Source organism: Boleophthalmus pectinirostris, unplaced genomic scaffold (genome assembly GCF_026225935.1).
Source record: "Boleophthalmus pectinirostris isolate CB_2022bp ecotype Guang Dong unplaced genomic scaffold, ASM2622593v1 HiC_scaffold_17, whole genome shotgun sequence".
Lineage (NCBI taxonomy): Eukaryota > Metazoa > Chordata > Actinopteri > Gobiiformes > Gobiidae > Boleophthalmus > Boleophthalmus pectinirostris.
In genome coordinates this window covers 8,110,805-8,134,832 of record NW_026571115.1, presented here as the reverse complement: position 1 = coordinate 8,134,832, position 24,028 = coordinate 8,110,805, and the positions used below count along the sequence as shown (strand labels likewise).

The 24,028-nt window shown below is 40.4% G+C and overlaps 2 protein-coding genes across 3 annotated transcripts; both read right to left on the bottom strand.

The window, feature by feature from the left end:
- Positions 1 to 1,987: 1,987 nt before the first annotated feature.
- Positions 1,988 to 6,285, bottom strand: LOC110167817 (amine sulfotransferase-like). Its single transcript, XM_020933207.2, is given in 7 exon segments — positions 1,988 to 2,124; positions 2,321 to 2,492; positions 4,295 to 4,389; positions 4,819 to 4,835; positions 4,837 to 4,925; positions 5,005 to 5,213; positions 6,114 to 6,285. Coding segments are annotated over 7 exon segments (822 nt in total). The 5' UTR covers positions 6,244 to 6,285; the 3' UTR covers positions 1,988 to 2,014.
- A 7,665-nt stretch (positions 6,286 to 13,950) lies between these two features.
- On the bottom strand, positions 13,951 to 23,839 carry LOC110167752 (amine sulfotransferase-like). Of its 2 annotated transcripts, none has more exons than XM_055152671.1 (6): positions 23,646 to 23,839; positions 21,671 to 21,876; positions 20,882 to 21,008; positions 19,685 to 19,779; positions 19,451 to 19,622; positions 13,951 to 14,055 (listed from the first exon to the last, which is right to left on the bottom strand). In XM_055152671.1, the coding sequence occupies exons 1-6, from the start codon at positions 23,785 to 23,787 to the stop codon at positions 14,045 to 14,047; spliced, it is 753 nt and encodes a 250-aa protein (XP_055008646.1). In that variant the 5' UTR covers positions 23,788 to 23,839; the 3' UTR covers positions 13,951 to 14,044. The 2 variants fall into 2 exon arrangements, with proteins under 2 accessions (XP_055008646.1, XP_020788789.2); XM_020933130.2 differs by lacking the exon at positions 13,951 to 14,055 and adding an exon at positions 16,372 to 16,810.
- Positions 23,840 to 24,028: the final 189 nt, after the last annotated feature.

Below are 24,028 nucleotides of genomic sequence, written 5' to 3'. Positions count from 1 at the left end.
TTATTACTCTATCTCTTCAATTTGTAATTAGTTTGGCTGACTCGACTGTGTTGTATGTGTGTATATAACATATAATAAAACACCACTTTGCCCTTCTTTACCTGTCAGACCTGCTAGTCTTGGATGAACTTCACCTGAAAACCAGGAGAGATGGGTCTTGCCCTGCGGCCTGAAAGCCCGGGCATGGATTGACCAGTACTGTCTTGTCTAATTCCAAGAGGATTATGTCTCTTTTATTACTATCACCTGACTCTGGTAAGCCTATGATGGTATAATACATACATCTCGAGGCAACTTATACCTTCCCTTTCTGTTCTGTTTGTCTCCGCTCTGGGTCTACTCCTCGTGCTCTCCACTCCTTTCTGCTCTCTTCTTCTACCCAGGCCTTTAGAATAGTCTGCCCTTCAGCATTAGGTCAGCCCAAACTCTAAACTTTTAAATCTACACTTAAATCTCACTTTCTTCCACTGGCTTTTAATACAAATTAAGATGTATTTCTGTTTTTATTTTTTGACATTTGGTATTGAGTATTTTTTATTGCCCTGTGCTGTAAAGCACAACCTTAAGATATAAATGTGCTAAATATTAATAAAGTTGACCTTGACCAGTGTTTGACATTAGGTTCTGTAACAGAAAGTCATTACAGTGAAGTATTTATGCGTTTTATAACTTGGTTCACTGACCTTAACCTGTATAATAAAGGCCAGATGAAGGGAGGGTGAGCAGGTTTCACATGGGCAGTTCTTCTCTCCTCTTGGTGTGTGTGTGTGCGCATGTTTTTATAATAGTGAGTCAAACGTTTGGCCATAGCATCTCTTAGTGTTTTAAAATCAAATATATAATGAAGAAGGGGGACCAGAGGGTGTGTTCCAACTACAGGGAACGACCTCTGGTAAGGAGGGATGCTGCAGAGGAAGGGTACTGGAGAGGAGACACCAGTCAACATGAGCTTTATGGATCTGGAAAACCAACCATGACTCTCGCGGCGTCCAGTGGGTGTCCTGAGTACGGGGTTCAGGGCCCTTTGCTAAGGGTTCACCAATCCTTGTATGACCGGAGTAGGAGCTGTGTTTGCATTGCTGGCAGTAAGTCAGACCTGTCCCCAGTGCATGTTGGACTCTGCCAGGGTAGAGTTCAGCGTTTACATGGACAGAATTGAAGTGCAGTTATTGGACAGTGTCTGGTTTCATGTCCCACTGGGAGGAGGACCCCGGGGAATGTCTTGAGGTCTCACTGGAGGAGCTAGCGGAAGTGTCTGAAGTGGGGGAAGTCTAGGGTTCCCTGCTTAGACTTCTGTTCCCGTGAACTGGCCCCAAATAAGCAGAAGAAAATGGATGGTTGGATATATAATGTGAGATATATGGTATTATGTAGCAAAGAAAAAGTTTTAGATTTTTTCATATTCAAATCCAGCTTTGCAGATTTTATTGTCCCCAGAGTTCATTTGACATGTGGGGCCTGTTGTTCAGGAATAAGATGGCTGAGGGGATTGGGCTTCTGCCAAAGTGGGCCCTCCTGCTCCTAAGCGCCCTGTACCTCCATCCAGAGGAGAGGTGGTCCTGTTCTATGCAGAGTGCAATATGTCCAACGGCCCTCTTGTTCAGCTCTGCAAGGTTGGGTGTGGGGAGTTCTATGATGTTAGCAGCTGAGTGTTACCTTAATATTTATTTACAAAGCTGTACTGGAGAAAATTTTGGGGGATCTTAATATTTCATTAGGCTGTGAAAATTTGCCTTTTCCTATGCAGAGCTATGGTTATGTATTAAAATATTTAGAAAAACTACTACTGTTTAGTTGTTATAAGAGTACAAGTGTTTGATTTAAAGTTAAAGTGCAAAACAAAAAGGAATTCACAGAATTTTGCACTTTAAAGAATAAACCACAAAACTCGGGGGAAACAGGAGAGAAAGTGTCAATTTTTCCAAAAAAAAAAAAAACATTTATTGACAACACTGTTCAGTTGTTCACTTCACACTTCATTGCAGTATTAGTCTTCAGATTATTTAGAATTCTTTTATTCCCAGATAAAGTGTAGATTCATGTCTCCAAGTCTCTCCTCCAGGATTCGGTCCACTCTTTCACTCTGAGCAACAGTGAAGGTGTTCTTCCAGTCTCCAATGCGCCCTGTCAAATAACATTAGCTGTTAATAATTAAATACTTCAGAATATATTTAGATTCTGCTAAATTGACATTGGTTTGTTGTTTTGTTTAACCCACATGTAACATCATGTTGTTTTGTTTAACCCACATGTAACATCAAAAAGTGCATCATTAGAAGCCTGAAGTATGTCATTACTCACCATGTGGGTCATGTGTTACCTTTGCGCATGAAGTCTCCCATAAACAGACTTTTTGGTGCATGTGTATAGTTGGCTTTGGGGTCCTTCTTCATTGCTTCAAATGTTGCTTTTTCAACAACTTTGTCAATGTCTGCATCACTGAGATTTTTACACAAGAACTGGCAGATTTTCACCACTGCTCCTCTTAGGTCCTAAAAAACAAAATGTGCAGCTTCTGCAGTGATGCGGTTGGTGTATCAAGCCCACTTTGACAACTCCATTATTTTGAGCCGGCACACATCGGGTGCTTCTCTCCATTTCTCTCAGTGCAGGAAACTCTTGCTTAACTCACTATAACCTCCCCAAACCAATCCTTTCCGCTGCTTTCACAACCTCGCACTGTGTCTCTTATTTTATCAGTAATCTGCAGATAAAACATTCATTTATAACACAGCAAGAGTTATGTTAAAGCATTTTTAAGAGCCGTGACACGTGGCATTCAGTGTGTGTTGATGTATGGGTTGAAGGAAGTGTGATCCCTACTTACGCCCAGTGTACATTCACTGCAGGTGATGTGCGGTTTGGCTTCCCCATTTTCACCAGTAAATAAAAAATAAAAGCCTCACAGAAAGTCATAATTATGAGTTTTAAACTCAAAATTAGGAGTTTTCCAAGTTGACTGAACCAGTGCTCTCCAAGCAAGCATGGGGGCTGGTGCAAGCATTTTCCTGAAGAAGCAAATGTAAGTAAAAATGTGTAGTTATTTTACTAATTAACTTCACACTGAATCTAAATTATCTGCTATGTGGCCAAATTTTCATCACTGAGTAGTCCAAAGTAGCCTGTGCCAAGTGCCCAGCAAAGTTCATCAATTTCCGGCCAGGACCAGGAGCGCGGGTGCACCGCAGAGCCATAGGTGCTGCATCCCCCATTTGGACCATGGACAGAGTAACATAGATGGACACTTTGCACTCATTCATGTGGGATTTCTGTAGATATCTCTCTTGTTTTTTTACAACATTCACAAGTTAACAAGGAAATGGATCCATGTGGAGATGTCCTACGCACCTGGAGGATGGCCTGTCCAGGAAAATTACCGTGTGCTTCCATAACAAGGGCAGATTCAGAGTCAACTTTAAAACTCATAATTATGACTTTTAAACTCGTAATTATGAGTTTTAAAAGCCACTGGGCACAACTGTGCATCTTGGCCTTGCTTCCAAGAGGTCTGGTGAGTGGGAGAGCCTCAGCGTCCCTGAGCTACATGCAGTCAAACCCACTGTGAGCAGGAGCTTGGATATACATCAATCGGACTAATGTTGGTTGGTTTGTAGGTGTGACCACAGTGGAGTCATATGATACATAATAACAATTTTATTGCCTGGTGCGGACCTCATAATTGAACTAGCGGTGTGAAAGCGCCCTCAGAGTCAAGTGTTGGGCATTAAAATAAATCTACATCAATCACACTCTGACTCTGCTGTGTCCCCGTAAAGTTGAAGGCAAACTGATAACATGAGCCAACATCCTCCTCAGTCCTGGTAAAAGTCTAATTCCCAAATGTGTTGTATATGTGGTGTATCCAATGTGGAGCGCATGTGCGTAAAGATGCAGCCAAACAAAAGCATGTAAAGGTCCATAATCCTCCAAAGTTACTCAAAATCCTCCACCTCTGAGTAAAAGAGTTAAGTTACTCATCAAAACAAGAGCATGTGCTTGTGTGTCTTTGCTCGAGTTCATTTGCATGTGCATTTGTTTTGAATTATATTTAAACAATGATCAGTTTTGATGCTCCTTTAGTTTAGCACCAGTCTTTTGACAGCTGTCCAGCGACTCGTGGCACAGGCGTCACGCCATTAGGTGTGTCTTTGCTAGACCAGTGTAACGCCGAAAGCGACCTGGGTCCATTGTAATGGAACCCCACCCCCCCACCCCCCGTCCTCCATGCTAAATCTAACAAATCAAGATCAGGTCAAATGTAAAGGCACTATTGTAATTCTCTAACATTTCTTACCATTATCATGTCCTCATAGGTCAGGTAGAAGATGTTGTACTGGTCAAAAGCTGAACGCCACACTCGGATGTGATCAAACCAGGATGAAGAAATCACTATGAAGAACAAAAAGCATACACTCACATACATAAATATAATATGCTCAAATGTAAGGTTGGGTTCTGTCATCTGCACATTTTTAGAGTGAATACATTTTGCCGCCACTCATCTAAGTTCTTAGGTTTTGAGGCAGCTCTGGTGTGGAACTGTTTTAAGTATCTCCCTGAAGGGAAGAGCTCAAGACATTGAAACCATAGCATTGTAAACTTCAGGACTAAATTTGGATGGGAGGTGAAACATATTCACTCTTATAGACTTCTGCCCAGTTAACAGACTTTAACCTTGAGTATTTGGGTAGTGACATGCACATCCACAGTATTATTGGACAAATAGCACTGTTGCAAAGGGCATTAAGGGATGCCCCTACAGCTCAGCTACTACATTTGATATGCATGTTTTGTACCATTCAACTAAATGTCACTCACCATTTCCTGTCAAGTACATCTAAAAACTCCTCAAAGCTGATGTTGGGATGTCTGAATTTATAATAAGAGACCATGTTGTCTTTTGGATTCCGCATCACATATATAATCTAGGAAATGGTTACTTGATTATTTACAATTCATGAACAATTTTATCCAAAACAACACTAGCTCTTTGTGATATTTTACCTTTGTTCTTTTGTCCTTTAGCCCTGGAGGCAAGAGACTGGGAATTAGGTGAGAAGAAAATAGACGAGGAGATTGCATTTTTGACATGTTCTCCTTCATCAGGCTTATCTCCATCCATGGCATCTGCATCGCGTTTAAAGTACAACTTTCCTTCACCTCTCCAGTGAGCTCGTAGATGGAGATGATGATCTGCTGGGTCCAGATAGTGCCTGTGGAGATAACTGTGGGATATAAACTGGAAAATAAAAAAAATAAAATAAAAAAAAATCTCTTCGACACCCTCGGCAGATGGTCTCATCCTCATCCAGCTCGGGTCCTCGACCAGAGGCCTGGGAGCTTAAGGGTTCTGCGCAGGTCCTCGTACTGCACTTTTCTGGACTGAGATGCAGTGGCAGCTGGTAAATAGTACACCACACTACGAAAACAAAATAGTTTTTTCCTGTGTCTGAATGTGCTTGAATGAATGTGTGAATGAATTGGTGTTATTGTCATCTGCCAGGGGTTTTCATTGTGTCATATACGTCTTACCTGGATTCTAAATTTTCCCTTCATCACTAGGTTTGGATGTTTCTTTGCCTTTTTACACTGTCAATCACAGATGGGTAGACGTTTTAATATCTGATTCAAATGTATTTAAAATGTAGGTAGGTTAGCATCACATAATTTCACTTTACTTTACAACAGGCCTAATTTCCTATAATTTGCCTATGTATATATATTCTGTTATCTGTGACGTGCATAAATGAATCATAGTGGAGTCATAACAGAATATTTCACATTCTAAGCAAACTGACTTTCACCACCTGTTGAATTGGCTCTGAATCTCGTTTTTCTCCTTGGCCTAGTACAGTCAGCAGTCATATTTTTGTGCCAAAAGTCAAATTTCATCGTTTAAGAGGGTAAGTAAACAAAAGATAGCGCGTCCGCACATCAAAACACGGGACATTTCAGCGCAGATACTGATGTCTGAAATACCAGAAAACAATCAGCTCAATAAAAACCAAGGCCTCTTCATTTAAGGGGTGCTGAGTATCATGATGTTAAGAAAGTGCTGATTTAAGGACAGAACACCACGGTACGATTGGCGCAGCGCTCACGCTTTCACTAACCTGATTTGGGATAAGTGACCAAAAGCACATCATCCTCTTTCATCTCAAAGCTCTGCAGAGATTCAATGTGCTCGGCCGATGTTAAAAGCGGATTGAGATTGTAGCCTTTATATTCGATGAAACCTGCCATGGCGATGGAGAAGAAGCAGAGTTAGTCGAGCTGAACACGTGCGTGTGGCCGCGGGGTTGAAGGTGCGACTGAACAAACTCTGCCCACAAACACTTTTCAAACAGAGCTGCAAATCTGGGCAGTACCTTTGTGTGCTCTGGATGTTATGTCAACTGACCAGTTTTAAAGTTTGAAGATCTAAGAAAAATTGTTAAAAGTATTTTTTTTAGTATGAAACTTCTTCTGCTTGCCTTAATTAGTGTAATCAACTTATAATATGAAAATAGTTCATGTCACATATTTGCAACCAGCCCCTGCGTGTTTATATCACACACATACTGTTTGACCCTGTGATCAAAGTGGAGGTAAAAGGGGTCAGAAATGTCAGACTATTTTTTTCTTTGCAACTGTCAGACATATTTTACCCCGATCACACACACACACACATAAACACACACACACATAAACACCAATCGCACACGCACGCACACTAGAGAAACAAGAGGGGAGGACGAGGAGAGGAGAAGTGAGGGAGGAGAGAGGGAAGAAAAGAGGGAAAGGGAGGAGGAGAGAAGGAGAGAGAGAGAGAGGAGGATAGGATGAGTGAGAGAGAAGAGGGAGTGAGAAAAGGGGAGGAAGGAGAGAAGCTGAAGAGAGAGATGGAGAGAGAAAGAGGGACAGTGCGGGCTAAACCAGTCTAATGACAACAGCAGTGTGGGATAAGGTGAGAACAAATAATTACATTTTGATCACAGTTTCGATTTGTGTCAAACAATCTCCAAACTCATATAATCGAGTTGAAACAAGTTTAACAAAGTTTTTTTTATTTTTTTAAATATATGGATTGTAGAACAGCTGGATATATAGTTTATTTTGGTTATTGGTTATTCTGTTTGACCTCATAAAATCAAAATTGTGCTTTATTAATATATGAGAATTAAAAACAGCCCAAACCTGTGAATGCTGATAGCAGATCCCTTTATTGAAGGTGTTGCCCTGGGATAAGGTGGACATCAGGGAACATTTCTTGCAGGTTGGTGGACGGCGCCTCTCTCCGGTCACATGACAGTCCCTCCTCAGCTCCGCAGACACTTCCTGTAACATAGAGCGAGACTTTTTCATAGAGGTGAGCAGTTTGCGCAAAGAGAAATGAACCACTGTCTTTACAACACAAAAAGAACGACAGAAAACCACACTAAAATTATCTAACCATTTCTGTATGTTGGGGGGTTTAGTCCTGGTTTAGTCTTGAGTTAGTCCTGGTTTTGGGGGCATTATCAGTATTTACAACATGGTAATAATAACACAATATTAAATTTTACTTCTTTAGTTTGCCACACTATTTACATGTTATATACAAAGGATACGTCCAACTTAGGTGGGAGGTCGTCTCTGACTCCCAGATCTTCTCCTTTTTCTTCAAACAAACACAGAGACACAAAGAGTCGCTTGTTAAAAATGAAAGAATACTTGTGTTTTTCAGCTGGAATTGGCCTCTGCGCTTAACTTACCTTTTCCCATCTCTCCTGTCCAGCCCGCGCTCCTGCAGCTCGACCTCCATCTGCTCCACCTTAGGTCCAGGTGATGGCTCAGGGACCTGTGGAGAAGAGGAGGCAAGTTTAGTAACTTTAGCAGGACGAGCGCGCTGAGGTGAAGAGCGCCGCTTCCGATCCTGACGAGCGTAACGAGGAGCCATGAAGCCGGAGAGCATGGAGTCAGGGAGAGGAATGATCCGGAGGCCACTGACAGGAGGAGGACGAGGGGTAGACGAGGAGAGTGTAGGACGAGCAGACGAGGCGTCGGACGAGCGGACGAGGAGGGCGTCGGACGAGCGGACGAGGAGGGCGTCGGACGAGCGGACAAGAGCGTCGGACGAGGAGCAGACGAAGAGGGCGTCGGACGAGAAGCTGAGGAGGACGTAGGACGAGCAGTCGTGGAGGGAGTAGGATGAGCACACAAGAGCGTAGGACGAGGAGCCGCTGAATGAGCCGCAGAATGAGGCATAGCCAAGGAGGACGTAGGACGAGGAGCAAAGAGGACCTCAGCAGGAGGAAGAGGAAGGAGCTTCGCAGAGGACCTTAAAGACGGAGGGAGGGGCTGAGCAGGAGAGGAAGGCTCCGCACAAGGACGAGAAGGGAAGAGCGTGGGAAGAGCAGGAGGGAGGGGGTCCACAGGAGGACCAGAGGAGGACTCCGCACGAGGAGGAGGGAACAGCCTGGCAAGAGCAGGAGGGAGGGGTGTAGAAGGAGGTGCATCAGGAGACGAGGAGCACATCTTAGGAAGCTTGGCAGGAGCAGAGGTGAACTCAGAAGAAGAGGAGCGCTTCAGGGGGAGCCTAGAAGGGGAGGCCATAGCTACAGCGGCAGAGTGCGCTTGTGAGAGTGTGTGAGTGTGTCAGTGTGTGTGAGTGTGTGAGTGTTTATGTGTGAGTGTGTGTGTAAACTTAGGGTCAGAGACGGGGTCCTGTGGGAGTCTAGACGCCTGAAGGAACACTGGGCCAAGTATCACACAGATCTGTGGAGAAGAACACAATGTGTTACACGCCACTGCTAACATGCCAACAGCTAGCATACAGTTCAGCACCATGAAGTATCCATGTACTGTACATGGAAGTACCCATGTACTGTACATGGCTGTACATGTGCTGTGCCTTTGGGCAATGCTCGCAGCTTCTGCCAAGTCACGCCTTAACCTGGCAACAAACTCACAGTGGTCAAAGACAGAATTGTTATGGAGCACATGTTGGAAAACTACATCTACAGGAAGACACGGGATACGCCCGAACATAAGATAAAATGGCGCAAACCCTGTGGTCTCGTGCTCGGTGCAGTTGTAACAAAACGTCAGAGTCTGTAACATTTGTGGCCACCTAGCTTTGGAGTTCGGGGGTAAGGCACGAATCATGTTTCCAAGGGTCCTATTGTAACGTTCTGCGATACCATTACCCATAGGGTGGTATGGTGTTGTGTGCGACTTCTGGATCCCAGCCATGTTCAAAACCTCTTTTATGAGTTGACTCTCGAAATTTGCACCCTGATCAGAGTGAATTCTCTTTGGGAAGCCGTAAATGCAGAAAAAGTCGTTCAAAAGACGACAAGAAACTTGTTTTGCAGACTGGTTTTTGCAAGGGAAAGCATGTGACAGTTTAGAAAAATGGTCAGTGACAACTAGTGCAACGACACACTTTTTGTCTGTTTGTTCAGCGGTCCAAAAATCGATGCAAACTAGTTCCATCAGCTCTCAAGTGTGAATACTCTCAAGAGGGGCACGGTCATTGGGCTCAGGGGTTTTACCAACCAAGCATCTGAAACAGTTCTTAACATGATTGACAACAGCCCTTTCCATTCCAATCCAGAAGAATCTTTGTCTGGCCAGGGTGAAAGTACGGGCCTGACCTTGATGACCGGCAGAATCATGGAAGCCATTCAGCACTTGTGTTTTTAAAGAGTCCGGTACAAGAAATTAGTTTATTGTCCTGTTCATTTTCATGTCCTTCTTTGTCCTGTACAGCATGCCATCTTTGAGCAAAAGTTTGGGCCTTTGCTTGAGTAACTTTCTCACTCGTTCACGCGTTCACTTTTTGTGGGCTTTTTGTGTCGTTGGACATAGTAGAAAACTCTGTTCAAAATCTTGCTCCTGCATGTTGGCAAGCTGGCTCTTGGGCAAGGAAGCATGATGGTCTACACCAGTGAGTTGAGAAATGTCTGAACAAGTGCCTCTGATTTGATTGATACCGTCATTGTGAGCGCTCAACACAGCTTGGACATCCTCAAAGGAAAGAGACATTTGTGGGGAAGGCGAATTCTCAGCATTCTCCAATGGACTAGACACTAACTGACAGTTGTTAGTACACCTGAACGCATCCTGAACATTCCTGTCAGCAACTTCACTGAGGCCCTCACTGGGGTCCTCAAGTAGTGTTGTGACTGGACACGTTTCATGTCCTGCACTAAACAGTGACAAAGGGTGCGCATCTTTAACAGTGTCTCTGGCAATGTCCTTGTGAGCTCAGCAGCAGTGCATGCCTGAAGTCCACTGCAGTTTTCAGTGAAACAGACTGTCGGTTTTTGAAAGTCTCTGTATGCTCTGCACAATCAAAGTTTTATCAGAAGGCACAGAACTGCTGTAAGTGTTATAGAGGGACTCGTAATAAATGTCCATATCAAGGGTGGGAGGCACACTAACCTGATCTGCGCTGTCCTCCCTGCACGCAAATCACTCAGTTTCCCTGCTGTTCAGAAAGGGTGGGATGCTCATTTTGAGGACAGTCACGTGACCACAGTGACCAGGTAAGTGGCAGAAGAAACACAGGTTATTCTCACAGCAGTGGGTCAGGGCAGAATGGGAGCTGTCATTGCAAACCAGACACGGAGCACTGGTGAAACCCTTGACTTTTGCAGGCCTTCGACTGATGAGCGGTTTTCTGTTGGACTGAGCAGAGGGCTGGTTCTGTAACAGGACTTTTTCTAGCATCGTTATCAACTTTTCCAGAATTATCAGACACGTTTGTGGCATGAGAGGTCTCAGGGGCAAGCTCAACTTTATTTACCACGACTCTATTATTCCCACTGCAAAATCTCAGTCCTTTCTCAAGGTGGTACTCATCCAACACTTCCTGGACTTCACGAGCTGACCACTTGTCAATAGTTTTGGATTTAAAGGTAAGAGCTAAATCTTTGCTGGGGCAGTGCCTAATGAACATGCGAGTGACTTCTACACTTGGGTTATCAAATGTCTTACCCTGCTCTTTAAGACAGTTCACAGCATTGTCTGCAGCTCTATTCAACCTTAGCCAAAACTCATAAGGATCTTCATTTACATTTGGGAGTGTGGAGTAAAAGTCAGCGAGTGGCACAGAGGAACAAAGGCTGGCACTGAAATGTTTACGCAGGAGACTGTATATCGCACTAGGATTGTCCTTAACATTGATGTCACCATTCCTTTTTCCAAACTTAACAATATCTTTTGCCCTGCCTCTCAGGTGAATGAGAATCTCCTCTGCCTGGTTCTCTAGTGGGACACCATTTTTACAGATGAAGTTTCTCATTAACTCTTCCCACTCATCAAAAGCATCTGAACCATCCCCCTTAAATGCAAGTGGCTCTTTAGCACCTTATTGAACAAATGTAACCTGGGAGAGGTCTAATGAACGGCTGTGTACTGGATTACATTTGTCTGGTGTGTCATCAAGACTTTTGGGCATGTCTGTAACAGGTGTATTCAACCTTGTGACAATACTGCTGCTCAATCTGTTGTACAATGTCACTCATCTGATCAACAAGGCTAGCATTTTCAAAGGTAGACAGTTGTGCGGTACTGCACTTAGGTAGCTTCAAATCGGCAATGAGTTCATTATGTGGAGTTATCTTGTTATCTACATGGGATGCACCCAAAGCAAACGGGACTGTGGAAACCTGTAACCCATGACCTCTACCGAACCCAAAAGGCATGTTGGATCTACTGAAACTCATAGTAGTTACTGTAAGAGTCTATGGTGAGGCATAGAGTAGAAGATATCCAGCGCAGTGCAGAGATGACAGTAGATCCAGTGTGACTCAGCGAGGAGAAGACAAACCCAGTTCGAAACAGTCAACGAGTCACGGCACCAATGTGACCGGTGTGTCTTGCCCTCTTTTTATTTCAATGACCCACGGAAGCTGCTGGAGTTTGGTGTGACAGCAGTTTATTCTGCACAGAATATAGAAAACAGTTGCTGTGAATTGATTTGTAGTGGACATTCATCATGTGTTTCATCTCGTCTCGAGTTCTCCAGAACAATGAGGAGGACATGTAATAATATTCAGGTTATTACAACATTTAAGTCTTTTACAATATTGTAATAACAAAAATAGAACAGCAGCATTACTCAATACTCTGTAAATAGTTCCTGTGACCGTATAGTGGATTTATGTAAGACAATAATATAAAATAAAATGCAATTTTTTTCAATGGGCAATTTATATTGGTACTTTTAAATGCAATTTGCTTGATGTACATTAACATAAAACATGTGTACCTTACGTACCTGCACAGAATATAGAAAACAGTTGCTGTGAATTGATTTGTAATCGACATTCATCATGTGATTCATCTGTAGAAAACAGACATTTATTAGCCGCTAGCAAAACTAAGAAAAACACGGTCAAATCAAATATACTGTAAATAAACTTCAGCAGATCATGGCCAAACAAACATCAAATACGTCCAGTACAACACACAACTGTCAGCTTAGCAATAAAATAGCTACACATGAGTGAATTAATAATTTTTGTCCACACAATTTCTCAGCCACGTGACCTCGAGTTCTCCAGAACAATGAGGAGGACTCCGAATTCGCGCGAGTTTAGTAAGTGCAGGTACGGCAGGCACCAGGAGATGGCGCTAGTTCACAATTTAGCAGGATTTATTTATTTATTTATTTTTTTATTACACACAACTGGGTGCATAAACTTGATATAACAAACATGGCTGTGTGTCGTCAGCAGTTACATGTTGGGATGAGGGAACATAAACACAACATATTATATAGAAACAATACAATACAAAAAAAGTGCATTTAGGAATAGAAAAGGATAATAGCAAGGGAAGTAGAGTTCATTCAGCCTGAGTTCATAAAGTCCAGGGGTATTTCACACATGTAGGAATACACAGTTTGAGGTTTAGGTCCATTTAGCAGGATTTAACAACGCTCATATTAACTATGTTACATATATGTTTTTTTTTCGTCTTCATTATACTTTTTTTTGTTTTTTGATACAGAAACACATCCAAAAAGCACATCCCAATCATATATGAAAAAAGGCAAGAAAGAGATTTTTGTCTCGGGCCACATATCATTGTGTTTGGGTCCGGATCCGAACAGGAGTCCGTCAATTGAGTACCTCTGTCCTAGAGCATTCCTCCAATTACCCCTCCCTCTCTCCATCTCTCACCCTCTTTTTTCTTCTCTCCCCTCCTGTTTCTTCCTCCTTTGTCGCCATCTCTTTCTCCCCTCATCACCCCCCCTCTCACACTCTCTCTCTCACTCTCTCTCTCTCTCTCCCTTCTTTTTTCTTCCCTCTCTCTGTGTTTCTGACACCACACTTTCAATCCTCCTAAAGAAATATTTAGTTTTGATTGATGTTGACAAATTTTAATAAATAATAATAACAATAGAATAATATAATAATAATAAAATCATTATCACGATTATTTTGGTCAATACTGAAATCACGATTATTCAAACGATTATTTTTTAGTTACACGATGCGTGCATTCAGCATTTGTCTCTCACTTTGTTATTAATAATTTACGCAAAACGTTCAAATTGAAAATAAATATAGGCTACAAATATGTATCTTAGTTTTGTGATGTATAAAACATAAAATGAATAAAATCTACTTAAAAAATAAATACTTAAACAATAAATAATAAATGTATCCAAAATAAACTATATATCCAGCTGTTCTACAATTTATATATTTAAAAAATAAAATAAACTTTGTTAAACTTTACTCGTTTCAACTTATATGAGTTTGGAGATCGTTTGACATACAAATCAAAATTGCGATCAAAATGCAATTAATTGTGCAGCCTTAGCCACAATAGATCTTAGTAAAAGCTATGTTCAAGTTTGCACACATAAATAAAGTTCAGTAAATTAAGTGAAGTAAATGAAAAGTGTTAGTTTTAAAAAGTTCTCACCTTATCCCACACTGCTGTTGTCATTAGACTGGTTTAGCCCGGACTGTCCCTCTTTCTCCTTGGTCAAACATCACTGGATCTGTTCAGGACGTGAGTGAAGAGTTAAGGGCTCCGTCAGTTCTCACAGTGGTGCCGGGCCTCAAAGAGTTTCTATACAACAAATACATACAGTTTGAAATCAACTTTAGCCTAGAAACATTGAATCTAAACTTATTACTAATAATAATATTGTACATGTAAAAAAGACACAGAATGTCTGACGACTGGAGGAACAAATGAACATTGCCAAAACACAAAAAACATGTGCCAGAACACAAGCAGGAAAGTGACTCCAAGTACAACATGTGATTCAAAACATGTGGCAGAATGTTCCTCTTGTAGACATCTGAAAAGTTCTAAATATTCCAGATGGGTAAAAGGTGAATCTGACAGGTGCAGGACAGGTGCGAGGCAGGTGCACAGTGCTGCAGAGAACACTATTATCAGATGAAATGAATTCAGATCAGAGGACAATTGCAGAAAACTGAGCAGAGTTTTTAAGAAGGACACTGGGATCAAATGATCATCTGAAGAAGTCTTTATGTTGACACGTAAAGTCAGTCCCACTTTTTCTTTTTTCCTCTCCTTCCTCTATCCCACCTCTTCCTCTCTTCTGCTCTCTCTCTCTCCACTCCTCTTCATTTCCCACCTGTTCCTCTCTCCATCTCTCTCTTCAGCTTCTCTCCTTCCTCCCCTTTTCTCACTCCCTCTTCTCTCTCACTCATGCTATCCTCCTCTCTCTCTCTCTCTCTCTCTCTCTCCCCTCTTCCTCCCTCTTCCACTCTTTGCTTTTCTCCTCCTTTCTGTCTTCCTCCCTTGTCCTCCTCTTCTCTCCCCCTACCTCTCTTTCCTCTTGTTTCTCTCCTGTACATATGTGTGTGTGCTCGCGCGCGTGTGTGTAGAAGTATACGAGAGTGCATTGTGTGTGTCTTGGGATCAGCAAAAAGACACAATAATAAAGTAATCATGGTCCTCTTGTTTATAGGCTGCTGCTGAAAGGAAAAGAAAGAGGAAGAGGTGCCAGGTCTGCAGGCCTTCATTTGCAAAGCACAGTGTGATGACATGTCACTCATGTGTTGTGTAAATGTACAGACAGACACGCACACACAAACACACAAACACACACCTTGTTCATATTGCGATTGCTTGTTTGTTGTATTTAAATGTTATGTTTCAATGTTGTGTAAAACTATTTTTGTGTTTTATATGTTGCTCTTTCTAAAGTAATAAACTGGTGAAACATTTAAAAAATGTAAAGACTTTTTTTTTTTTTTTTCATGAAAAATGAATGAATGAAGTAGGAAGAAGAAGTACGAGCACATAAGTCCTGTGCTCAGGTCTCTGCACTGGCTTCCTGTGCCTCAGAGAATAGACTTTAAAGCAGCTCTGCTTGTGTACAAGTCTCTCCATGGCCGAGCACCAAAGTACATCTGTGACATGTTAGTGTCATATGAACCATCTCACGACTAAACAAGGGGAGTCAGCGTTTCAGGTTCACGCAGCTAAAACCTGGAACAGTCTTCCTGAACATGTGAGACAGACTCTTCTGTGACGCTGTTTAAATCCAGGCTCAAAACATTTCTGTTTAACTGTGCATATGACTGAAAGGTTTTCATTCCACACTCTTCACTCTAATTTATGTAATTAATGTCTCTCTCTTTTTTAATTTTAATCTTTAATTTTATGATGATTATTTATGTTTTGATTAGTTTTTATTGTGATCTTAATGTATTTCTTATTCTGTAAAGCACTTTGAATTACTTTGTGTACGACTTATGCTATACAAATAAACTTGCCTGCCTTGCCTTGCCTTGAATGATCATAACTGAACCATGACCTGTTCGAGGTAAAGAATGCCATTGCACTAAATACTGATAGAATAGTTAGTAATAGAGTTAGTAGTGAAATATTAACAATGCTTGTTAGGATTTTTTTTGGGTTCGGACATCTTTTGGATAGTTAAACATCCACCAGGTAATCCAAACAGATTATGCACGGAACGGCACAATGAAAATCACTCATGTTGAAATATTTTGAAGTTATGAAGAATAACCTGGATAGTATTTAAATCCCTTCCTTCCTGGTACTAAGGCTGTAGATCATTGTTCTATCAGACTGTGTTAACTTCATTATTGATGTAAAATGACATAATAAAAATGGGAACAGTCCCTGAAGTGGACACATCTGCTACAACCATGAACCATGACATCAAAGTATTTCTCAATATATATTTATTTGTGGTCCTACTCATGTAGGAGTGTCAAAAATATTTGGAGAAACTACTATTCAAGTTTAGTCATTATAAGATAAACAGTGTCTCATATTAAATTAAACTGCAAAACAATAAGAATTTCACAGAATTTTGTATTTTCCAAAGGATAAACCACAAAACTCAGGAGAACAGGAGTGTAAGTGTCAAATGTTCAGATCCATTAATATTGTCAGCACATAGCTATTATTAATAGTGGAGTTACCCACAGCAGGAAACAAGTAAGAGTATGTTACTATTATATTATATATTACTTCAAAGTGTATTCATTTAAAAATAATTTCAGTAGATAGTACATTGTTGTCAAGAAGTCCAATGCGTATTCACTGTCCCAAAGAGCCCATCATCGCTTGCTAAAGGTAGAAAACAGACACACCAGTTTAATCAACAATGGATGCAATGGATTAATTTCATTTTTTTGATTTTTTTTGTTCTGTTGTTCACTTTAAATTGTACAGTATTAGTCTTCAGATTATTTAGAGATCTTTTATTCCCAGATAAACTGTAGATTCATGTCTCCAAGTCTCTCCTCCAGGATTCGGTCCACTCTTTCACTCTGAGCAACAGTGAAGGTGTTCTTCCAGTCTCCAATGCGCCCTGGAAATATGTGAAGTTTGTATTTACAGACGTGCATGGAGAAAATTGTTGGTACCCCTCTGGCAATGGAAGAAAAATTGACAATCATCACTGAAATAACTTGAAACTGATAAAAGCAATAATAAATAAAAATGTAATGAAAATTGTCCAGTGAAAATCAAACATTGCTTTTCGCCTGTGGTTCAACAGAATCAATAGAAAAAACAAAATAATGAAACTGGCTTGGACAAAAATGATGGTACCCTTAACATAATATTTTGTTGCACAAGTTTTGAGGCAAACTCTGCAATCAAACGGTTTCTGTAACTGTCAGTGAGACTTCTGCTTTGGTCAGCTGGTATTGTAACCCACTCCACGTGAGCAAACTGTTCTAGTTGTCTGAGGTTTGAAGGGTGCCTTCTCCAGACGCATGTTTCAGCTCATTTTACAGATCTGGGCTCACAGAAGAACACTCCAGAACAGACCAATGTTTTGTTCTTAGCCATTCTTGGTTGTTTTTAGCTGTGTTTTTTGGGTCATTGTCCTGTTGACCCATGACCTAGAACTGAGAAAAAGCTTTCTGACACTAGAAAACACATCCCAGATACCTTGATAGTGTTGAGATTCTACTGTATCTTGCACAGATTCAAGACACCCTGTGCCAGATGCAGCAAAACAGCCTCAGAACAAAACCAAGCCTCCTCCGTGCTTCACAGTAGGGACAGTGTTCTTTTCTTGGTCTGCTTCATTTTTGCGTCTGTGAACATAGAGCTGATGTGCCTTGCCAAAGAGCTTCAGTTTTGTCTCATCTGTCCAAAGAATATTCTCCCAGAAGCTTTGTGGCTTGTCAAAATGCACTGTGGCAAATTCCAGTCTCACTTTTTTATGATTTACTTTCAGTGGTGTCCTCACATGAAGTCCACCTTGGCTCAAACAATGATGTGTGATCTGACACTCATGTACTTTGCCCTTAGAGTTTACATTAATTTGTTAGGAAGTTGTTCTAGGCTCTTTGGTTCCATTCATATGATCCATCTCTTCAGTTTGTCATCAGTTTTCCTTTTGCAGCCACGTCCGGGGAGATGGTCTTATGGCTTTTATCTTTATCCTGCTTGTCTATCATTTTCTTTCTAGACTCCTGACACAGTTCTCTTCTTCTCTTTCTTTGGTCCATGTTCAGTGTTGTATCCATCATGTCTCCAAACAGCACAATGACACATGTCCCCCTTTAAACAGACAGACTGACTGAGGACAAGTTTGAAGAACCTGTGATGCAGATTAGAGACACATCCAAGTTTAACATGTCCCTGTCCAATTACTTACAATCTTTTTTAGGGGTGCCATCATTTTTGTCCAGGCCAGTTTCATTATTACCTCCGCCAAGGAGGTTATGTTTTTGCCGGCGTTTGTCTGTCTGTTTGTTTGTTTGTTTGTCTGTTAGCAACATAACTCAAAAAGTTATGGACCGATTTTGATGAAATTTTCAGGATTTGTTGGAAATGTGAAAAGGAAGAACTGATTTCATTTTGGGGGTGATCGGGAAGAAATCCTGGATTCTGGATCACTTTGAAATTTTAGTTAACATTGTGGTAAATGGGGCCAAAATTTTTGTTTCTCAATATCTCTGTTAATTATTGACCAAACCCCATGAAATTTGACTCAGGGATGGACAATGGGATCCTCTTTCATATTCCAAAGGCTGATCCGGATCTGATCCAGAAGACTGATTTTATCGCAATTTATATAAAAATGGGGGTAGTCCTTGGCGGAGGTCTGCGCTCTCTGAGTGCTTTTCTAGTTGTTATTTATTTATTTATTTATTTATTATTATTTTTAATAATTCTGTTGAACAACAATTCAAAAACAGTGTCTGATTTTCATTAGTTTTTCAGGTTTTTTTTTTTTTTCTTACTTAATTTCAAATTATTTCAGTGACCATTGTTGATTTTTCTTTCATTACCAGAGGGTTACCACCAATTTTGTCCTTGTTTGTATATAAACCCTAACTGACAGACAGTTACAAAATCTAGGCTCCGATCTTGTACAGTCTTTTTATAGTCACACACAACACACCAGGAATCCAAACCAAATAGTTTCACTGAATTCACGTTCTGCCCCTGAAGTTAATTTTTTTTCACCACCAGAGGGTCTTACTGAAACAGATAAAAGGTGTATTTGTGCACTGAACTGTGGAAGCTTAGAGCTGCTCCTTCATACTGAGATAAGACAGTTTCTGAGTATGTCCCAGAGCATGAGACAGCAGAGAAAGCAAATTAAATTTAAGGGACTATTTTTGACACAACAAACCTTTGGCAATTTAATATTTAAGAGAGAGGGGACATACCAAATTACTACTGTCAATATACAGATTTTTGTTGTAAATTCAAGTTCTCTCAAGACACTAAGACAAATGGTCAGATTAAACACGTGATGGCATTTGGTTAATTAAAACACCATGCACACATACAGCTAGCTCTGGCACTCTAGTGTCATTTTCAGGTTTTTAGTTATCTTCTATCTACTCATGAAACTTATACAATATTTAATACTTATAACAATACTTACAACAATATTTCTGATGGCATTGGAAAAAAAACCCTCAATGGCCTAAATTATGAGTGTGGGTTCTGGAGCTTTTCTTTGTTTCTGACCACATGTTACCTTTGCGCATGAAGTCTCCACTCAATATGTTTTCTGGTAAAAACTTATAATTGGCTTTTGAGTCCTTCTTCATCATCCCAAATGTTGATTTCTCTACAACTTTATCGACGTCTGCATCACTCACAACTTTTCCCAAGAAGTTGCAAATTTTCACCACTTCCCTTCTCAGGTCCTTGAAAACAAATATAAAATGAAATCATTACAATAGGAAAATAAGAATGTCTTTTAACTCACCTGTATCATTTCCTCATAGGTCAGATAGAGGATGTTGTACTGGTCATGGACTGAACGCCAAAGACGGATGTGATCAAACCAGGATGAATCCCCTACTGTAAATAGTAAGAAGAAGAAGTTATATAAATATCTCAAATGATGTACACCTTTGCAAGTTATTATCCACATATTTTTATTATTCATGCTTGTTTTGTGGCGTGAGTATAAATATCCATGGCATGTTCCCTCACTCATTGTGCACCGCCCCGCCTTCCGGGCACCTGGGAAACTCATGCATCGCCTTGTGTCCTCCAAGTAAATTAAAATAAAAACTATTTAACTATTTCAACTTTGACTCCACTGTCCTGTTTAATATGTTTAGTTCACCTGGGTCATAACTAGCTTGATTCATCAGCCAGTTTCACTTCGAAGAAACCGTCTGACCTTGCAGCGTTAGAATTCATTCACTCGACGGTAGATGGGCACTTTTTTTTTTTCAATTGCTGCTATTTGGTAGCCATGCATGTAATGCGCCACTAACGGGACTAACTGGTATATTAAGCTTTTCCCAAATCCCGTAGGAAGAAGGGCAATAACATCTTTCCCCTTGATGAAATTCACCAAACATTTTCTTTGTTCCGGCTTTAAATCCGCTATCTCTGGAATCGTTGACAACACAGAATGTATGGCTCTTCCCTGATTGGCTGGTGCCCAAACTTCTTCTGGGGTTTTTGCGAACCATCTAGTCTATTCCGATTCCTGACCTAGTCACTGGAGAGAAATGAAATTGAGCGGTGGAGCCAGCCTGGCTAAATCATAACACCCTTTTAGTACAAAATGCCTGTTTATACTCGAGAAACTTAAAATGGGAGGAAGCAGTATTAAAAAGTATAACAATTTATAATAATAGGCTTAGCGATGTAATTCACAATGAACAAATTATTAAGAAAGATCCCAATCTAACTCCCAATGCTGTATCAATTACTGCCTAGATCATTCTTAATAAACTATTCTTTGTTCATTCTTTATTAAAGCTACCATCTGTAAATTGATCGGTCAAGCTGCCTCCCCATGTTGTATTCTCACATATCACCACTTGATGCTGTCTATGGCACTGCAGTCTGATAGTGTGCCAGCTTTGGCCTAACAGATGAAGATCATAGAGCACAGATGAGCCTGAACATATTGTGAGCACATCATTCAAATAATCTTTCTTACCATTTCCTGCTAAATACTGTTCCAAGAACTCCTCAAAACTATTGGGATTTTCCAGACCTGCCAAAATTTTGGAGAAGTGGTAATAAGAAACAACGTTGTCCTTTGGGTTTCGCATCACATATATGATCTGGAAAGACATACAGAAAAATCATTATGCATCTTTTCTTTGTGTAATAGGAATTGTGGCCACAAGAGGAACCAACAACCCAGAGCTTAAGACTCAGCTATGTTCCACTTTCGCACTTAAACAGATCTGTGTGTTCCAAGCATACAACCACGTTTCCAATGTCAAGGCTGCATTCTATTAAACAACTACCAGAGGGTACTATAGGACAGTTAAAGAACTGACCAAAGCCTTCAAACAGACCACACATAATCTTTCACCTTTCTCTCCCACAATATGGCAGGTTGTCGCGAATCTCATCTGCAGATCTAAACCATCCTCGTATTCCCTAGACGTCTGCTCTACCTTAGATCCAGTACCCTTGTGAAATTACAGATCCAGTTTCAAGCTCTCATTCATCTTCAAAATTTTAGCTCCATCTCCCTCTCAAATCTAAAAGTATGAAAATTCCGATCAGAGTCCTGATCGTGGTGCTGTTCACTTCTGCATCAAGTACGATGTCCACCACTGTCTTCACGGTGATTCCCCCACCTACTCCACAGAACTGTTCACACCACACGGCGCAGCCAGGACCCGGGCATGTCAACAGCACCGTCTGCTCCCACCCAGGACACAGCTCCTGACCATGAGGGATAGGTATGTCTATAGTATGACATGTTTCTAACCTTAGCCTTCTTGTCTTTGAGCCCCGGTGGCATTAGAGCTGGGAGCAGGTGGCTGGTGAAAAGACGAGGAGAGGGTCTTAGTGCATAGTCCGGGCGCGTCCCTCTGTGCTCCAGCCAAGGCATTTGCTCCAGATTATTGGAATACTCATTCAGATCTCCAGACAGCTCACAGATGGAGATCAGAATCTGCTGGGTCCAGATAGTGCCTCATAGGAAATGAAAAATAGAAAATTTAATTCATACAACTATACTATACTATATAAGGGCTGAAGAGATACCTCGACTGCTCGTGACTAGTGAACTATGAAAAAGTACCAGTTGTGGTATTTTTTTTATAATTGTAATCATTATCGTGACGATAGATCCACCACACCACAGGATAATTTGACCAATTCAGGCCCAATTTGTTTCTCCCACACTTTGTTTTTTGTGTCTTCATATGTGATTTTTAAGGCAATGCGCTCCTTGTGTGTTTCAGTTTTGACATGCATCTAAATTAGAAGTGCAGTGCCCTTCTCTTTTGATCTTTTGAGTAGTGCTGTCAAGTGATAAAAAAAATTGAGAGATTGATTAATTACAGATCATAATTTATTAATCTAATGAATCTCTTTTTTAATCTCACCTAAAAATTGCTGAGAAAAGTCTTCAACTTGAGGTATTTTCATTTGAATTCATTATTACATTATTTTCATACTATCATTAATGTTTTTATATAAGTATCATCATTACAATTACTATTACTAATCTGCATAAATAAACTCAACTTTACAACATATAAACCATAACCACTCTAGAGCCACTTCAGCCCGTTTGACATTGTAATGTGTTTAATGCAGCTTTGCGCAAGTCTTACAGAAACAAAACTAACCACATGGCAAATTTGCATAAATTAAGCAGAGAAAAAGGAAAAAAAACAACAAAAAAAACGCTCTTGTGCGCTAATGCGTTCAGCTTTTGTCGGACTAAATGACTCCACTCAGTGGAATATGAGTGTTCTTTCTGTGACAGAGGGATGTTGATGCTGAAGTGAGTCTGTTCTGCGTCTGTGTTGCGATTTTTTCAGAGATCATACATATGCAGGTTTATCGCAGATGTGGGCGAGAACAGGGATGAAAATTACAATTCTTTGCGGGAGTGAGCAGAACAGGACTGCACAGTGCGGGACTGTGTCCTAACAACACGTAAAAACAGATTTCATAATAAGGCAACTCACATACAGAAACAGTAAAGTTAGAGATTAAAAATAATATTAATGCGATTAAAAAACATAACGCGCTAAATATGACTGTAATTAATTAATTGCAATTAATGCGATAATTTGACACCCCTACTTTTGAGTCTCAAAAGTGAGTAATTTTACTCTAAAGAGCAAAACAAATGATAGAGGTGCAATAGCCTTGTTAGCTCGTTTAGATTATGATGTGTGATCTTTTCGCTGCTGTCTTACCCTTGGAGATTTAAAATCTCACACGATTTACCTAATGTCTGTGGTCTGTGTTTTATTGTGCACATTTAAAAATCGTTTACGACTGAAAAATCCTTGAATGTGTGGCAGGATTAAAACTGTTATTTTCCATTGAAACCAACATTCCTCTCCCAAGTCTTCACTTAATTACTATTGTGTCATGACCTCTCATGAACTCCAGTTGTATAAACTACAAATATTTGTCTACAATCATATATAAAAAATGCATCCAAAATGTAAGGGCCTGGAAAGGATTTTGCTCGTAATTAAAACCTTGATTGAACAAAATAAGAGTTTTTTTACAATTTATATTTTACAAAATAATAATAACAACAACAACAACAACAACAACAACAACAACAATAATAATAATAATAATAATTATTATTATTATTATTATTATTATTATTTTGTAAAATATAAATTGTAAAATTGTGTCACCTGTGTTTTAGTGAAATGAAAAACCTGCCATGTGAACTTTAACTTGTTGTAAGACGAGAGTTGACTTACCTGATTTGGGGTAAGTGACCAAGAATAAGTCGCTGTCTCTGATCTGAAAATTCTGAAGTGAGTCGAGGTACTCTGGAGAAGTCCACCGATTGACAAAGGTATTACCTTTGTGGTGACTCAAGTGCTCTGAAACGCGCTCCATTTTAAGACTAGGTGATACACTCAAGTACAGTACTTAATGGTTCACCACTCAGAGAGAGCTAAACTTTCAAGTACCCACGCTTGTGTGATCTCACTGCAACGATCAAAGTCAATGAGTCACAATGTTGCATTATGCTAGGTGTTCTATGAGTGGTATGATATTCTCTCTCTCTCCTACACAGTCATTTGTTTTCCACCTGTTTGCAGTGTTTTGTTTGTGTGTTTGTTTTTTACTGTATGTG